The 14,628-nt window shown below is 45.8% G+C and overlaps 1 protein-coding gene across 1 annotated transcript; it reads right to left on the minus strand.

Annotated features, from left to right (window-relative positions):
- Positions 1 to 593: 593 nt before the first annotated feature.
- LOC309358233 (uncharacterized protein) lies at positions 594 to 10,193 on the minus strand. The gene is made up of 5 exons (XM_081891193.1): positions 9,993 to 10,193; positions 8,396 to 8,604; positions 7,089 to 7,199; positions 4,708 to 4,891; positions 594 to 1,257 (listed from the first exon to the last, which is right to left on the minus strand). The coding sequence occupies exons 1-5, from the start codon at positions 10,036 to 10,038 to the stop codon at positions 1,229 to 1,231; spliced, it is 579 nt and encodes a 192-aa protein (XP_081747319.1). The 5' UTR covers positions 10,039 to 10,193; the 3' UTR covers positions 594 to 1,228.
- Positions 10,194 to 14,628: the final 4,435 nt, after the last annotated feature.

Below are 14,628 nucleotides of genomic sequence, written 5' to 3' on the forward strand. Positions count from 1 at the left end.
GGATCATGTATAGCTGTCAATAAAGCATGAGACTCATAATCTTAGAGTCCTGAGTTTGAGCTACATGTTGGGGGGGGGGAGATTCCTGCATTGCAGCAGTGGACTGACCCCCGTGACCCCTCCCATCTCTATGAATCTATGTGTGCTACTCTGTTCATGTCCCCGGTTCCTATATAGCACTTCCAGGTGAAAAGAGCCAAGTGGCTAGCTTGAGTGGCAAAGCATTCAGCCTGGAAAATAAAGCCACGGGACGTGGAACCTGCGGTTTTCCAAATGTGGCTGGACTCCAGCTCCCATCAGCCCCAGGCAGCATGTCCAATGGTCCAGGTTGATGGGAATTGTAGTCTAGCAGCATTTGGAAGGCGATTGGTTCCCATCCCTGCTTAATGAAAGATGTCAACCTCTATGCCTGACTGCTCCTCCTCAGAAATGTCTGTGCCTCCAGAGCCCTGGGTACTTGGTTCCAGCCGACACCATCAGGGCACTGGAAGTTTGTGGGCCTGATGATTCTTCAGGGAGTGGGACCCATTGTTGGTTGATACCACTTTCTCATAGTGCGCCGAATACAGCCATGATAAATACGTGAGATGGTCTGGGCTCATCAAAGCACTTTATTCATTGTGAAAGTCAAAGCAAGGGGAATCGGCTTAAACTAGTATATTCCAGTACATTGCTAAAATATACAAAAGTCGGCTTTATAATTGCATTAGGCAAAGCAGTAGTATTTAATTTCTTCCTTGCTCAGCAAGATTCAAACACCTGGGCAAAGCGGAAATTCAGCGTGTCTAAGTTGCCTGTGGCACCCAACATACCTTCTTTAGGGCTTATCCACACTTAACTTGTGCCCTGTGTTTTGCAGGAACAGGTCTGTGCTTCGAAGCTCATGAGTGCTCTTTAAAGCTGAAATGCAACAAACAGCAACTCAGGTTTTCAGCAAACTGCCATTTGCTTCGATTCAGCTTTTAAGAATGAGTTTTTGCAGAGAAAGCTCCAGGACAACAAAAGGGTACTTGGACCTGGGGCTTTAAAGTGCAGACCATGCCTGGAAAGTGCAGAGGAAAGGTAACTGTGGATAAGCCCTTAGTTCCAGCATTGCTTACTATAAGGTGGGCATTTCTGCTTCTCTTTGCAAATCGGAAGGGGGGGGGGGTCCCACATCTGTGAAGAAGTTGAAGCAACAGCAGCAGCAGCAGCAGCAGCAAAATGAATATTTGCAAAGTCAGCCAATTCACCAGCTGCCTTCAATCTTTTCTTCCTCTGTAGAAAACAAAGCATGTGGTTAAAGCATGGAAACCACAACTGAGAGATGAAGCAAATTTCCAGTGCCAATTTGAAAGAGGATTAGACTAATTCATGGGGGAATAAACAGCTATATGTATTCTTATTACCGTATTTTTCGCTCTATTAGACACACCAGACCACAAGACGCACCTAGTTTTTGGAGGAGGAAAACAAGAAAAAAATATTCTGAATCCCAGAAGCCAGAACAACAAGAGGGATCTCTGCGCAGTGAAAACATCAATCTCTCTTGCTGTTCTGGCTTATGGGATAGCTGCGCAGCCTGCATTCGCTCCATAAGACGCACACACATTTCCCCTTACTTTTTAGGAGGGGAAAAGTGAGTCTTATAGAGGGAAAAATACGGTAATTAAATTTGTATACTGCCCTTCATTCCAGGGCGGTTCACAACAGAATACACAATGAAACAAAATACACAATGAAGCAAAAACAAAGCAAAACACCCCCCTCCCACAAACACATTTAAAAAGCCATGGGATGTTAATCAACACTTGGTTGAAGAGAAACGTTTTCGCCTGGCATCTAAAGATATAAAGGCATCAGGTGAGGCTCCTCTGTAGTTACTAGTCATGCATGATAGCTACATATTCAAAGCTGGAGAGGGCTATTGAGCTCATCTCCTGCTTTTGGGAGTTTCCTAGGCATCTTGTCGGCCAGGGTGCAAAACGTATGCTGGACTCAATATACCTTTGGTCTGATTCAGCTGGGTTCTTTTTATGTTTTGAAGATTTCTCGGTTAGAGAGCATCTTCCACCTTGCATTATCAACACTCTCTCCCCCCCCCCCGCCCCCTTTCTTTTGCAAAGATTTCTCAAGGCAGCCTTCTCTAGCCTGATGCTCACCAGATGTTTTGGCTATCAACTCCCACAATCTAGGATCGTTGACCGTGGGTTGTGACCCAGCAGCATCTAGGGGGCACCTAGTTTGAGAAGGTTGTCTTAAAGCATAATTTACCGTATTTTTCGCACCATAGGACGCAGTTTTTCCGTCTTAAAAACTAAGGGGAAAAGTCTGTGCGTCCTATGGAGCGAATGCAGGGGGGGAGGCAAGCAGGAAAAGCCCCCAAGAGCCACACACAAGCTTCGCGCGGCACTTGCAGGCTTTTCCCCAGGAGGGAGAAGGGACTGACACGGCCAGTCAGTCCCTTCTCCCTCCTCTAGAAAAGCCTTGCGCAATCTCTACAGTCGTGGGAGGCTGTGCAAGGCTAAAGAGGAAGCCCGGGCAGCGAGCGCGATCCATCCCGCTCGCTGCCCGGGCTTCCTCTTTAACCGTGCGCGCCTCTCCCGCCGTGGGAGGCTGTGCAAGGCTAAAGAGGAAGCCCGGGCAGCGAGCGCGATCCATCCCGCTCGCTGCCCGGGCTTCCTCTTTAACCGTGCGCGCCTCTTCAGCCGTGGGAGGCTGTGCAAGGCTAAAGAGGAAGCCCGGGCAGCGAGCGCGATCCATCCCGCTCGCTGCCCGGGCTTCCTCTTTAACCGTGCGCGCCTCTCCAGCCGTGGGAGGCTGTGCAAGGCTAAAGAGGAAGCCCGGGCAGCGAGCGCGATCCATCTCGCTCGCTGCCCGGGCTTCCTCTTTTGCCTAGCAGCCTCTCCAACAGCCTCTCCAGCTGCACAAGGCTAAAGAAGCCAACTTTTTAAAAATCTCTCTATCTCTACCTCTTTTTCTTTTTTTGTCCTTTCTCCACCCCCTTATTTTCCTCTGGATCAGTGTTTTTATCTAGATTAACGTTTTAGTTTGGGGGGGGAGATATTATAAAAAAGGAAACTTTGCAGCATTTATTTTAGTATACATAAAAACAGATTAAACAAAACACAAGAGAAGGAACTAGCATAGAAGAAGAAGAGAAAAGGGAAAGAGGGAGGATACAAAGCCATTTACCAGAGGTAGATCTTAACCCTTGCCTCACCTGGGAGCTTCTCTGGGCAGGAATTCCCTCGGCTTAAGTGTGGTGGGGGAAGAGTGGCAGGTAGGGGGGTACCTACCTAGACAGTGAAGCCACATGTCTCTCCAATGAAAATTGGGAGTGGGCATTGTGTGAAGTGGCTGTGGATCTCCTGCCGCAGAAGTGTAGGACTGCATAGAGTTGGGAGGGCCACCCGAGGGTCATCTAGCCCAGCCCCCTCACAATGTAGGAATCACAGCTAAAGAACAGATGGTCCCCCAACCGCTGCTTAAAAGCCTCCAGTGGTGGAGACCCCCAACAACTTCCGAGGTCACAGAATTGCAGGGTTGGAAGGGAACCCCAGGAGTCATCTAGTCCAGCCCCGGTGGACAGCGGGCACGATCCATCCCATTGTGCAAGGCTAAAGATGCTGCTCAAGGCTAAAGAGGAAGTGCGCAGCCTGTCCGTTGCTCTTTGGGGCTGGGGGGGGGGGATAATATTTTTTCCCTTGATTTCCCCCTCTAAAAATTAGGTGCGTCCTGTGGTCCGGTGCGTCCAATAGAGCGAAAAATACGGTACCTGTCTTGTGTGAGTCTGTTTCCTCGCTTAAGATCCAGTTCGGCACTTCTGAAATTCTTATGTACTTCAGCATGGAGCTTTGGCCCTTGCAGCGGAGGCCAGTCTGTTACAGCAAATGAGGCACTGTCCCACCCACAGCAGCCTGAGGTCCACCTCCTGTCTTACTCGCAGCCAGTCCAGGAGGTGGCCCTGGCTGTTGGCTTTCTCCTCCTCAACCTCATTCTTGCCCCTTGTGGAATTTAGCAGGGAGGAGGATGGAGACAGCACTAGAATGATTTGGGTCTGTCTATCATTGGGACATGGGTGGCGCTGTGGCTTAAACCACAGAGCCTAGGACTTGCCGATCAGAAAGTCGGTGGTCCGAATCCCCACAACGGGGTGAGCTCCCGTTGCTCGGTCCCTGCTCCTGCCAACCTAGCAGTTTGAAAGCACGTCAAAGTGCAAGTAGATAAATAGGTACCACTCTGGCAGGAAGGTAAACGGCGTTTCCGTGCGCTGCTCTGGTTTGCCAGAAGCGGCTTAGTCATGCTGGCCACATGACCCGGAAGCTGTCTGCAGACAAACGCCAGCTCCCTCGGCCAATAAAGCGAGATGAGCATCGCAACCCCAGAGTCGGTCACGACTGGACCTAATGGTCAGGGGTCCCTTTACCTATCATTGGCTCTGGCTCTGCATACTGTTGGTCTGCCCTACTTGTTCCAGCGGGGACCACCCACCTTTGGCCCCTCCCATAATGCCATATGTCCTTCAAAAAATAAAAATAAAAATCTCAGGGGAAAAGAAGGCTGTCCATAAGGAATAATCCAGTGAGGAAAAGGGGAGGGTAGAGTTTGTCTTGAATAAGGACACCAGAGCTGCCTTGAGGTTTTCTTTCTCAAAAATCAAGCAGCATATGAATTTTAATGAATGAAAATAAAAAAATAAAAATACAATAAAAGCGCTGCTCTCACCTGGTTGTGCTCTCAAGCAATCCCTGCATACGGTCAGGTCAATACAGATGTCCCGAGCCTTCAGGCCAGCCTGTAGATCTTTTCTGAGCTTTGATTTGAAAAGCCTCAAAAGCTTTTTGCAAGTCCCTCTCAGGAACCTGCCCACTACCTGACATACAGAAGCTATTGCGTCCTCGATTTTCTCCTGAAATAAGAGTTGGGGAGTAAGAACAGTAACTTGGTGGCTCCATGCTCAAGATTCAAACAGATACAGCCTTGGCGTGTCTGCCAGTGTGGCCTTCCTCTGCTTTCCTCCCTCGTTTCTTCTCACACCAGCCTCTGCTTGCATGCTACACCTACTGAAATTCCCTCTTCCACACACCTATTAAAGGTGTGCCTATTAAAGGCACAGGAGCCCTGACTTCTCTCGCACTCTATATTAATCAGAAGTGAGCAGGGAGCTGTATATTTTGCTATATTTGTTCATTTTCCTTCTTCTTTACCTTTTGTTTTGGCTCCAAATAAAGTTGGTTGGAGTCTTTGCTGTCTTTAGCTGCATGCATTTAAAGCCCTCCCCCCAAAGAATCATGGGAACTGTAGTTTAAGAGCTACAATTCCCAGGCCCTTTAACAAACTACAGTTCCCAGGATTCTTTTTGAGGGTGAGTGGGTTTTTAATGTATGGCGTGCTATGCAGCCTTTGTGCAAAGCCTCACACAAGGAGTGAGGAACCTTAGGCCTAGGGGGCAAATACAAGCCCCCAGGCCTCTATTTGCCCCCCAGGACTTCCCTCAGGCCACCTCCATGTGGGCTGGTTGAAATTGTGCCAGTCAAATCCAAAGCAAGGTGGAGAGCTAAAAAGCTCTTTCTGGTGTTTAGTCCACTTGGGGTTACCTGGCACGGGAAAAAACTTTTAAGCATTTGCCTTGCTTGCTGGACACAGCCTGCTCAATGCACTGGTACTGGAACAATACAGTATCAGACATTAAAAACTTCCCTAAACAGAGCCACCTTCAGTTGTCTTTTAAAAGTTAAATAGTTGTTTATTGCCTTGACATCTGCTGGGAGGGCGTTCCACAGGGCAGGCACCACTTCCCTTGTGAAGTCCCGGCCTGTGTTGTGCGCAGTTTATTTTTAATTACTTATTTATGATTTCCAATTTTATACATTTCAATAATAATAATAATAAATTTATAACCCGCCCATCTGGCTGGGTTTCCCCAGCCACTCTGGGCGGCTTCCAACAGAATATTAAAATACAATAGTCTATTAATCACTAAAAACTGCCCTATACAGGGCTGCCTTCAGATGTCTTCTAAAAGTCAGATAGTTGTCTATTTCCTTGACATTGGGAGGGCACCACTACCGAGAAGGCCCTCTGCCTGGTTCCCTGTAACCTCACTTCTCGCAGCAAGGGAACAGCCAGAAGGCCCTCGGAGCTGGACTTCAGTGTCCGGGCTGGATGATGGGGCTGGAGACGCTCCTTCTTGAAATCTCATGGGACAATCTGAGTTCCAGTGAGATTTCGCGTGAGCTTCCTTAGGCTTCCAGAGCCAGGGTGCCAAGAGGGCCTTGCTCAGCAAACAAGTCTAGGAGCTTGAAACTTTGTTTTTGCACCAGGTCCACTTGGGTTACTCAGTGTGGAAAGAGCTCTCCAGCTTCCTTGCTCATCCCTGGGGGTGCTCTCTTCTTCTCCCTTGCTTAGCCATGGGGTGGCTCTAAACATTTAAGTATTCGTTTATGGGGCTTTTATGTGGTTGCCAGCTACTATTATTTTTTGAAAGTTCATTTATTTGGTTTTTTTCAGATTAAAGTTTTACAATCACATATCCAAAATACAACATAAACACAAGATTCCAAAAAATCTCCTGGACTTCCCTCCTTGCCTTTGTGGGTCCTATTATACAGTCGTACCGTGGTTGTCAAACGCCCTGGAACTCAGACGTTTTGGCTCCCAAACGCCGCAAACCTGGAAGTGATTATTCCAGTTTGCGAACGTTCTTTTGGAACCCGAACGTCCGACGGAGCTTCTGCGGCTTCTGATTGGCTGCGGGAACTTCCTACAGCCAATCAGAAGCCGTGATTTGGTTTTGGAATGTTTTGGAATGGACTTCCGGAACGGATTCCGTTTGACTTCCAAGGTACGACTGTAATCCAATATTTTACATCTCCGTTATGTCCAAAATTCACCATTAAACCATGTGGTTCCCAGTTATAATTCCCTCCAGGTAGCTTACAGGGCCAACTCTGCTTAGCCTCAGCAATGGAAATGCATGATATGTTTTCAGGCTAATCTCTGGGTGTCAGCCACTTGTGGCAATTCGGTAGCTCTCTGCCCCCAGACCCAATTTTCAGTATCAGCCGAGCAAATAAGTTCCAATAACATAGCAATTGGTAACTTACATCATCTGGATCGTCTCCAGCCAGATCCTTGATTTTCTGGACAATCTTGGTGCAGACGAAGCATTTAATCAATGGGGCGTCAGCCTTGTCCTCCTCCTCAAGTCCCTTCCACTGTCACAAACAAAGATATCAATGGCTTCAAAGTCAAAAATGAGGCTTTCAGGAAAGGACCAGGGCAATTTTGGGGGCAAATAGGTAAAGGTAAAGGTACCCCTGCCCGTACGGGCCAGTCTTGCCAGACTCTAGGGTTGTGCACCCATCTCACTCTAGAGGCCGGGGCCAGCGCTGTCCGCAGACACTTCCGGTTCACGTGGCCAGCGTGACAAGCTGCATCTGGCGAGCCAGAGCTGCACACGGAAACGCCGTTTACCTTCCCGCTGGTAAGCGGTCCCTATTTATCTACTTGCACCCAGAGGTGCTTTCAAACTGCTAGGTTGGCAGGCGCTGGGACCGAACGACGGGAGCGCACCCCACCGCAGGGATTCGAACCGCCGACCATGCAATCGGCAAGTCCTAGGCACTGAGGTTTTACCCACAGCGTCACCTGTGTCCCTTTGGGGGCAAATAGTGGGTGTAATAATGGGGCTCTCACTATAAGTGATTCTTCCTGGCACAAGTACCTTCTTGGATGTCCAGCTTTTGTTGCCTTTTTTTAAAAAAAGAAATTATCTGACCTTCTACTCGGGAAGTGTGTGCAGACTGTTTTCTACCCAGTTGTTCACCGATACAAGCAAATAATAAGTTGGCTACCAGCATTTATGTATTAAAACTTTGGCAATTATTCCCTCTCTCCCTTATGCACCACACAGTATTTAGGTATGGAGCTGGAAGGTAATATTTAAAAGGAAAAGAAGAATGAGATAGTTAGCTAGTTCTCCCCAAATTATCCCATGGTAGTTCCTGACCTCCTAAGGAAATGTTTCAATGTGGTCACATGGCTGATCCTAACTCCAAACTATAGATGAAGAATGTCTAGAGAAGTCCTTGTTACAGATAGGTAGCCGTGTTGGTCTGCCATAGTCAAAACAAAAAAAATTCCTTCTAGTAGCACCTTAAAGACCAACTAAGTTAGTTCTTGGTATGAGCTTTCGTGTGTGTGCATGCACACGAAAGCTCATACCAAGAACTAACTTAGTTGGTCTTTAAGGTGCTACTAGAAGGAATTTTTTTTGTTTAGAGAAGTCCTTCTCGTCCTTGTTATTATCATGCAGCTGCCCCCTAAGCTATTGCTTTCCACCCTTTCTCATACATCTGGTTAATTTTGCTTAATTTGGGGTGGACTGATGCGGTTGTATTATATAACCCACCTGTGAATGTGGTGGAAGAGAGAGGGAAGGGAGCAGCTCTTCAGATGGATGTGGTTTTGCATTTCTGGCTCTCGCCAACGGAGAACTCCACTCATGGATCCAGCAATATTCCTCCTTCTTGCATTCAGCAGCAGTAACCACATCTTGGCACCAGAATTTGGGACCTTGCAGGCATGCAGCAGGAGGACCCAGATCTATTCCAGCCAAGGCTTTGAAACAAAAGGGTGAGACATACAACCCAAGAGGATTTAGAAGGAAATCTAATATTATTTGTGCATGATTTAGGTCAGGGGCATCTCTTTAAAATGTGGGGTGCTGGGACCTTTCTGACCTGATGGGCCTGATTGTTATCCCCCCACCCCCCACCCATGAGTCAACTTTGATACCCGAAAGAGTACTCTTAGCTCTACCTAGGGATGAGGGAGAAACTCAGTACAGTTTGCATTTAAAGCCAAGCCTATCAAATTTGCACCTTCTGAAACAACGTGAGAACCAAAACACAGCCATCCTTTGAAATTCACACATATCTGATCTTTGCAGTGCAGTTCTCCAAGCAAAGGAAGTTTTACAAAAAATGAGTATGTTAGGGGGAAGTGTGCATACAAATCAATATATTAGTGAAATTAACATAGGAAAATGCATTCCATAATGAGAAATTGATTGCCAAAACATCAGTTGTTTTTTTTTAAATGGATTCTCAAATTGCTGAATCAATGTGAAAAACTGAATTCACGATTGGAAAAATGAGAAACAGAAAGGACCAAAACTGACAGAGCACTAACACACATGATATTGAGGCTGGTTTGAGCCCTGTAGGTAGCTGCCTTGTGCAATGTCAGATCATTGGAGTCCCATTCACACCATAATGTTTAAAGCTCTATGATACCACTTCCAACAGTTATGGCTTCCCTACAAAAAAATCTCTGGGAACTGTAGTTTGCTAAGAGCACTGTTAGGAGACCCTGTGTGTGAAGTTACCTGCAGATGGAAGAGTGGCAATAATGTCTGAGTCGTCTCCACTGTCGCTTGCTTTCATCAAGCTTATCACAGCTGTCTGCCTTTAATACAGCTTTCCCAAAACTGGTGGCCTCCATTTGTGTCGGACTATAACTCCCTTGAGACCTAGCTGTCCATGTCAGTATTAGCAGCACACATCTGAACCCTCCATCCTCCTCTTTTGGTTTTCCCTCTTTTACTTTAATGAACAGCTTTTCTGCAAACCTGGGATTTCCTGTGGCCCACAGAATTCCTCCTACTTTTGCAGGTGAAAGTTCTTAGCTCAGTGGTACAACATCTGCTTTGCCTATCAAAGGTCTGAAGTTCAAAATCCCCAGCATCTCTGATTAGGGCTGGGAGAGTCTAAAACCTAGTTGCCGTCAATCATTGTGGACAATATTGAACCAGAAGGACCAATGATTTGGTCCAGGGTAAGGCAGTTTCCCTTGTTCCTGTTTGTGAGTGGCCCTGTTTCACCACTTCGCTGGTTGGCATGGGCCCACCAGGTTTTTTACTGGAAGGAACAATAGTCAAAGCTTGCCTGTAACTTATTTTTGTTCTGGAAGAAGGAAAAATGCATCCCACAGCCCTCACATCTTACCTGCGCCTGCAGCAATGTTCAGGTACAAGATGAGCAACAAAGCCATTGCAGCTCAGGTGTCCAACTGCAGGGGGGAAGCTGGTCTCCCAACAAGTCTTTTAAAGCTCTTAAAAGTTATGGGGGGGGGTTCCTGCCTGAGCCAATCGGAGTGTTTGAAAATCAAAAGCAGAACTTAAAAGGACATGCCACTCGCTGACCAGGATGCGAGGCTTTGGCCGTCCCCCTCCCCTTTCCCAAAACGTCATGGATTTGAGAAAAGTGGTTGACAGCTACAAAGCGTGAACAAGCATTGTTCGAACAGACTAAAAACAAAACCACCCTCAGAAACCAAGTGCCACAGGATGCGATGAATAGGTATTCAAACCACATCTCAAAATGTGAAGAATTAATTTTATCTGAAGGAAAAGCAGGCAACTCTCATGAAGATTTGCCTTCAAGCAGTAGTCAGACCATTGGTCTCTCTTAGGGCCAGTTGTTCTTGATGGCTTAAGACAAGGCCCTTTCCAGCCCTACTTGGAGCTATTGGGGATTGAATTTGGAACTGTCTACATGCAGGGCATGTGTTCTGTGTGGGATAAAATTCCCCGTGGGAGTTCAATACGGAGGCTCAGATCTATTAATCAGACTTATGTTCAGCAATGCATTACAGGTTGGCGTTTGCGAGAGCTTTCCATTATGATACATGCTTTATAGGAAGGAATGTGTCATCTGGCCTGTTGTACCTTCTTCCCAATGATCTTGTTGTTGTTATTATTATTATTAATTTAATTTCTATACTGCTTTATATTTTTAAGTGGGGGGAAATCTCAAGGCAGTTTACAACCGACATTAAAACAGCAAATAACACAATTCAGAATAAAACATTACTGAAGAAAGTTGAATATAAAGTATACAGGTGAAACTCGGAAAATTAGAATATCGTGGAAAAGTTCATTTATTTCAGTAATTCAACTTAAAAGGTGAAACTAATATATGAGATTGACTCATAGATAGATAGATAGATAGATAGATTCTTTATTGTCATTACACAAGTGCAACATTGCACAAGTGCAACGAAATTGGATGCCATCCCTTAAAAAACAACAAAAGCAAAACAACAACAACAACCAAACAAACCACATTCCAGCCACACCCACACCCACACCCATCAAACTCCCAGGTCACACTATCGAGTTACAGCATTCAAAAAGGCCACAGCTCTTGGATAGAAACTATTTTTCAGTCTATTTGTCCTTGACTTGATGTTTCTATATCTCCTGCCAGAAGGCAGTAGTGCAAACAGACTGTATCCCGGGTGAGATGAATCCTGCAGGATGTTGTTTGCTTTCCTAAGACAACGGGAACCGTACAGTTCTTCCAAAGATGGGAGAGGATGACCAATAATCCTTTGGGCTGTGGTTATGACCTTCTGGAGCACCTTCCTCTCCCTAGCTGTACAACTGGAGAACCAAGCACAAATACAGTATGTGAGAATGCTCTCTATGGAGCCTCGACAGAAGGACACCAGCAGTCTCTCACTCAGATTGTTCTTCTTTAAAAGTCTGAGGAAATAAATTCTCTGCTGGGCCTTCTTCACCAGAGCAGTGGTATTTGCGCTCCAAGTCATGCCCTGATCGATAGTCACTCCCAAAAACCTGAATTCCGCCACCCTCTCCACCCGTTCCCCGTTGATATACAAGGGCTGAATGTCCGCCTTTTTTTTCCTGTAATCCACCACCAATTCCTTGGTCTTAGCCGTATTAAGAGCCAGATTGTTCTCTCCACACCAAACACAGAGCCGCTCCACCTCGTCCCGATAGGCGGACTCATCCCCTCCTGAAATGAGCCCCACCACCGTAGTGTCATCAGCAAACTTGATGATTTTGTTGCTGGAATAGATGGCTGTACAGTCATACGTATAGAGAGTATAGAGCAGGGGACTCAACACACAACCCTGTGGTGAGCCGGTGTTAAGGCTAAGGGCTGTGGACATATGTGACCCTACTCTAACCCTCTGAGAACGTTCTGACAAAAAATCCAAAACCCAGAGACAGGTGGAGTTGGAGAGTCCAATCGCCTCTAGCTTGGACACCAGTCTATGGGGGAGGATAGTGTTAAAAGCAGAGCTAAAATCCACAAACAGCAGCCTCACATAACTCCCCGGCTGCTCCAGATGGGACAGAGCAGCATGGAGAGTGGTGGTGATAGCGTCTTCTGTGGATCTATTTGCCCTGTATGCAAACTGATAGTTGTCAAAAGTTGATGGAAGACAGGAAATAATGACAGCTACAAAGCGATATATACATGATATATGTATCATGACATACAAAGCGATATATATCAAGCCTTTATTTGTTATAATTGTGATGATTATGGGGTACAGCTGATAAAACCCACAAATTAACAATCTCAGAAAATTAGAATATTGTGAAAAGGTGCAGTAGCTATTCAATCCATAACACTTGCAATGGGTTCAGTAGGAAGCACAATCATGGGGAAGGCTGCTGACCTGACAGTTGTGCAGGAAGCCATCATTGAGACCCTCCATAAGGAGGGAAAGCCTCAAAAGGTAATTGCAGAAGAAGTTGGATGTTCCCAAAGTGTTGTATCAAAGCACATTAATGGAAAGTTATGCAGAAGGGGAAAGTGTGGAAGAAAAAGGTGCACAAGCAGCAGGGATGACCGCAGCCTGGAGAGGATTGTCAGGAAAAGACCATTCAAATGTGTTGGGAACTTTCACAAGGAGTGGACTAAGGCTGGAGTTAGTGCATCAAGAGCCACCACACACAGACGGATCCTGGAGATGGGCTTCAAATGTTGTATTCCTCTTGTCAAGCTGCTCCTGAACAAGAAACAACATCAGAAGAATCTTGCCTAGGCTAAAGGGGGAAAAAAGAACTGGTCTGTTGCTCAGTGGTCCCAAGTCCTCTTTTCTGATGAGAGCAACTTTTGCATCTCATTTGGAAACCAAGGACCCAGAGTCTGGAGGAAGAATGGGGAGGCACACAATGCCAGATGCTTGAAGTCCAGTGTGAAGTTTCCAATGCCAGATGCTTGAAGTCCAGTGTGAAGTGTTGATTTGGGGAGCCATGTCATCAGCTGGTGTTGGTCCACTGTGCTTCATTGAGTCCGGGGTCAATGCAGCTGTCTACCAGGAGATTTTGGAGCACTTCATGCTTCCTTCCGCAGATGAGCTTTATGGGGATGCTGATTTCATTTTCCAGCAGGACTTTGGCACCTGCCCACACTTCCAAAAGTACCAAAACCTGGTTCAATGCCCATGGGATTACTGTGCTTGATTGGCCAGCAAACTCACCTGACCTGAACCCCATAGAGAATCTATGGGGCATTGCCAAGAGACAGATGAGAGACATGAGACCGAGCAATGCAGAAGAGCTGAAGGCTGCTACTGAAGCATCCTGGTCTTCCGTAACACCTCAGCAGTGCCACAGGCTGATAGCATCCATGCCACGCCACATTGAGGCAGTAATTGATGCAAAAGGGGCCCAAACCAAGTACTGAGTACATATGCATGCTTCTACCTCAGAGGTCCAATATTGCTCTATTTGCAGTCCTTGTTTTGCTGATTTCATTTAATATTCTAATTTTCTGAGATTGTTAATTTGGGGTTTTCATCAGCTGTACACCATGATCATCACAATTATAACAAATAAAAGCTTGACATATCTTGCTTTGCATGTCATGAGTCTATCTCATATATTAGTTTCACCTTTTAAGTTGAATTACTGAAATAAATGAATTTTTCCACGATATTCTAATTTTCCTAGTTTCACCTGTACATTTGAATACAATCAATATTCATTCAAACACAATTAACAGGAAACTAAAATATTATCCTAAACATTTTTTTAAAAAACCACACACTACATAGGAGGTCAACACGTTTAGCAGAGCAAAATTAACACAAAAATTATCTGAACAAAATCTTCTTATCTACCCACCACATCACTGTGGAACAGTCACTTATCTACCCACCCTCCAACCACATTTCTTTGAAATAGTCACCCAGCCCAAGCTTCTTCCTCCGTATTTGCAGAGACCTCTGCATCTTATCCGGTGCTGTTTTTAACTTCAGCATTCAGCTAGGCCCCTCCAAAACTACTTCTTACTCATTTTGGGGTCAGGCCAAAATATATGTAAAACTTTCCTTGTTGATAATAGATTTCTACCTCATTTGCCACTGAGCTATAGCAGTGGAGAACGCACCTGGTATTTTGAGTTTTTGTCAAGTCTGCTTGAATGACACATATGGAAATTATAATGGGTTGGATCCAGATTTAGGTTGTAATCCTAGCTTTACTTACTTGGAAGCGAGACCCAGTGAAGTCAGTAGGACTTACTTCTGAGGAGACACGGAGTTGGGTGGAATGCTAGTTCTACCCAGAGCAAACCCACTGGAGATCAAGGCCATGACTTACTTATCATAGTTTCATTCATTTCAGTGGGTCTACTTTGAGTAGAACTTAGCTGGCTTCTGTCTATTGTTAGGAGTGGATTGTAAACTTAACTCCCACTGAAGTTAATTGGACTTAAGTAATGACTAATTTGTTCCATTGATTTCAGTGGGAACTAAGTTCAACTAACATAGTCTGGATCCAATCCAGTGTGTCTTCCAGGTATACATATCACTGCTCCC

The sequence above is a fragment of the Podarcis melisellensis genome (genome assembly GCF_964234715.1).
Source record: "Podarcis melisellensis genome assembly, chromosome: 15".
Lineage (NCBI taxonomy): Eukaryota > Metazoa > Chordata > Lepidosauria > Squamata > Lacertidae > Podarcis > Podarcis melisellensis.

Bases quoted from the DNA above. Each gene is read 5' to 3' on its own strand.
- LOC309358233 (XM_081891193.1), bottom strand. From the start codon at position 10,038: ATGGCTTTGTTGCTCATCTTGTACCTGAACATTGCTGCAGGCGCAG. The intron at 7,200-8,395 runs GTGGGTTATATA...TGTTTGTGACAG, and splicing joins CTCTTCCACCACATTCACAG to TGGAAGGGACTTGAGGAGGA. The intron at 4,892-7,088 runs GTAAGTTACCAA...CTCTTATTTCAG, and splicing joins CTGGAGACGATCCAGATGAT to GAGAAAATCGAGGACGCAAT.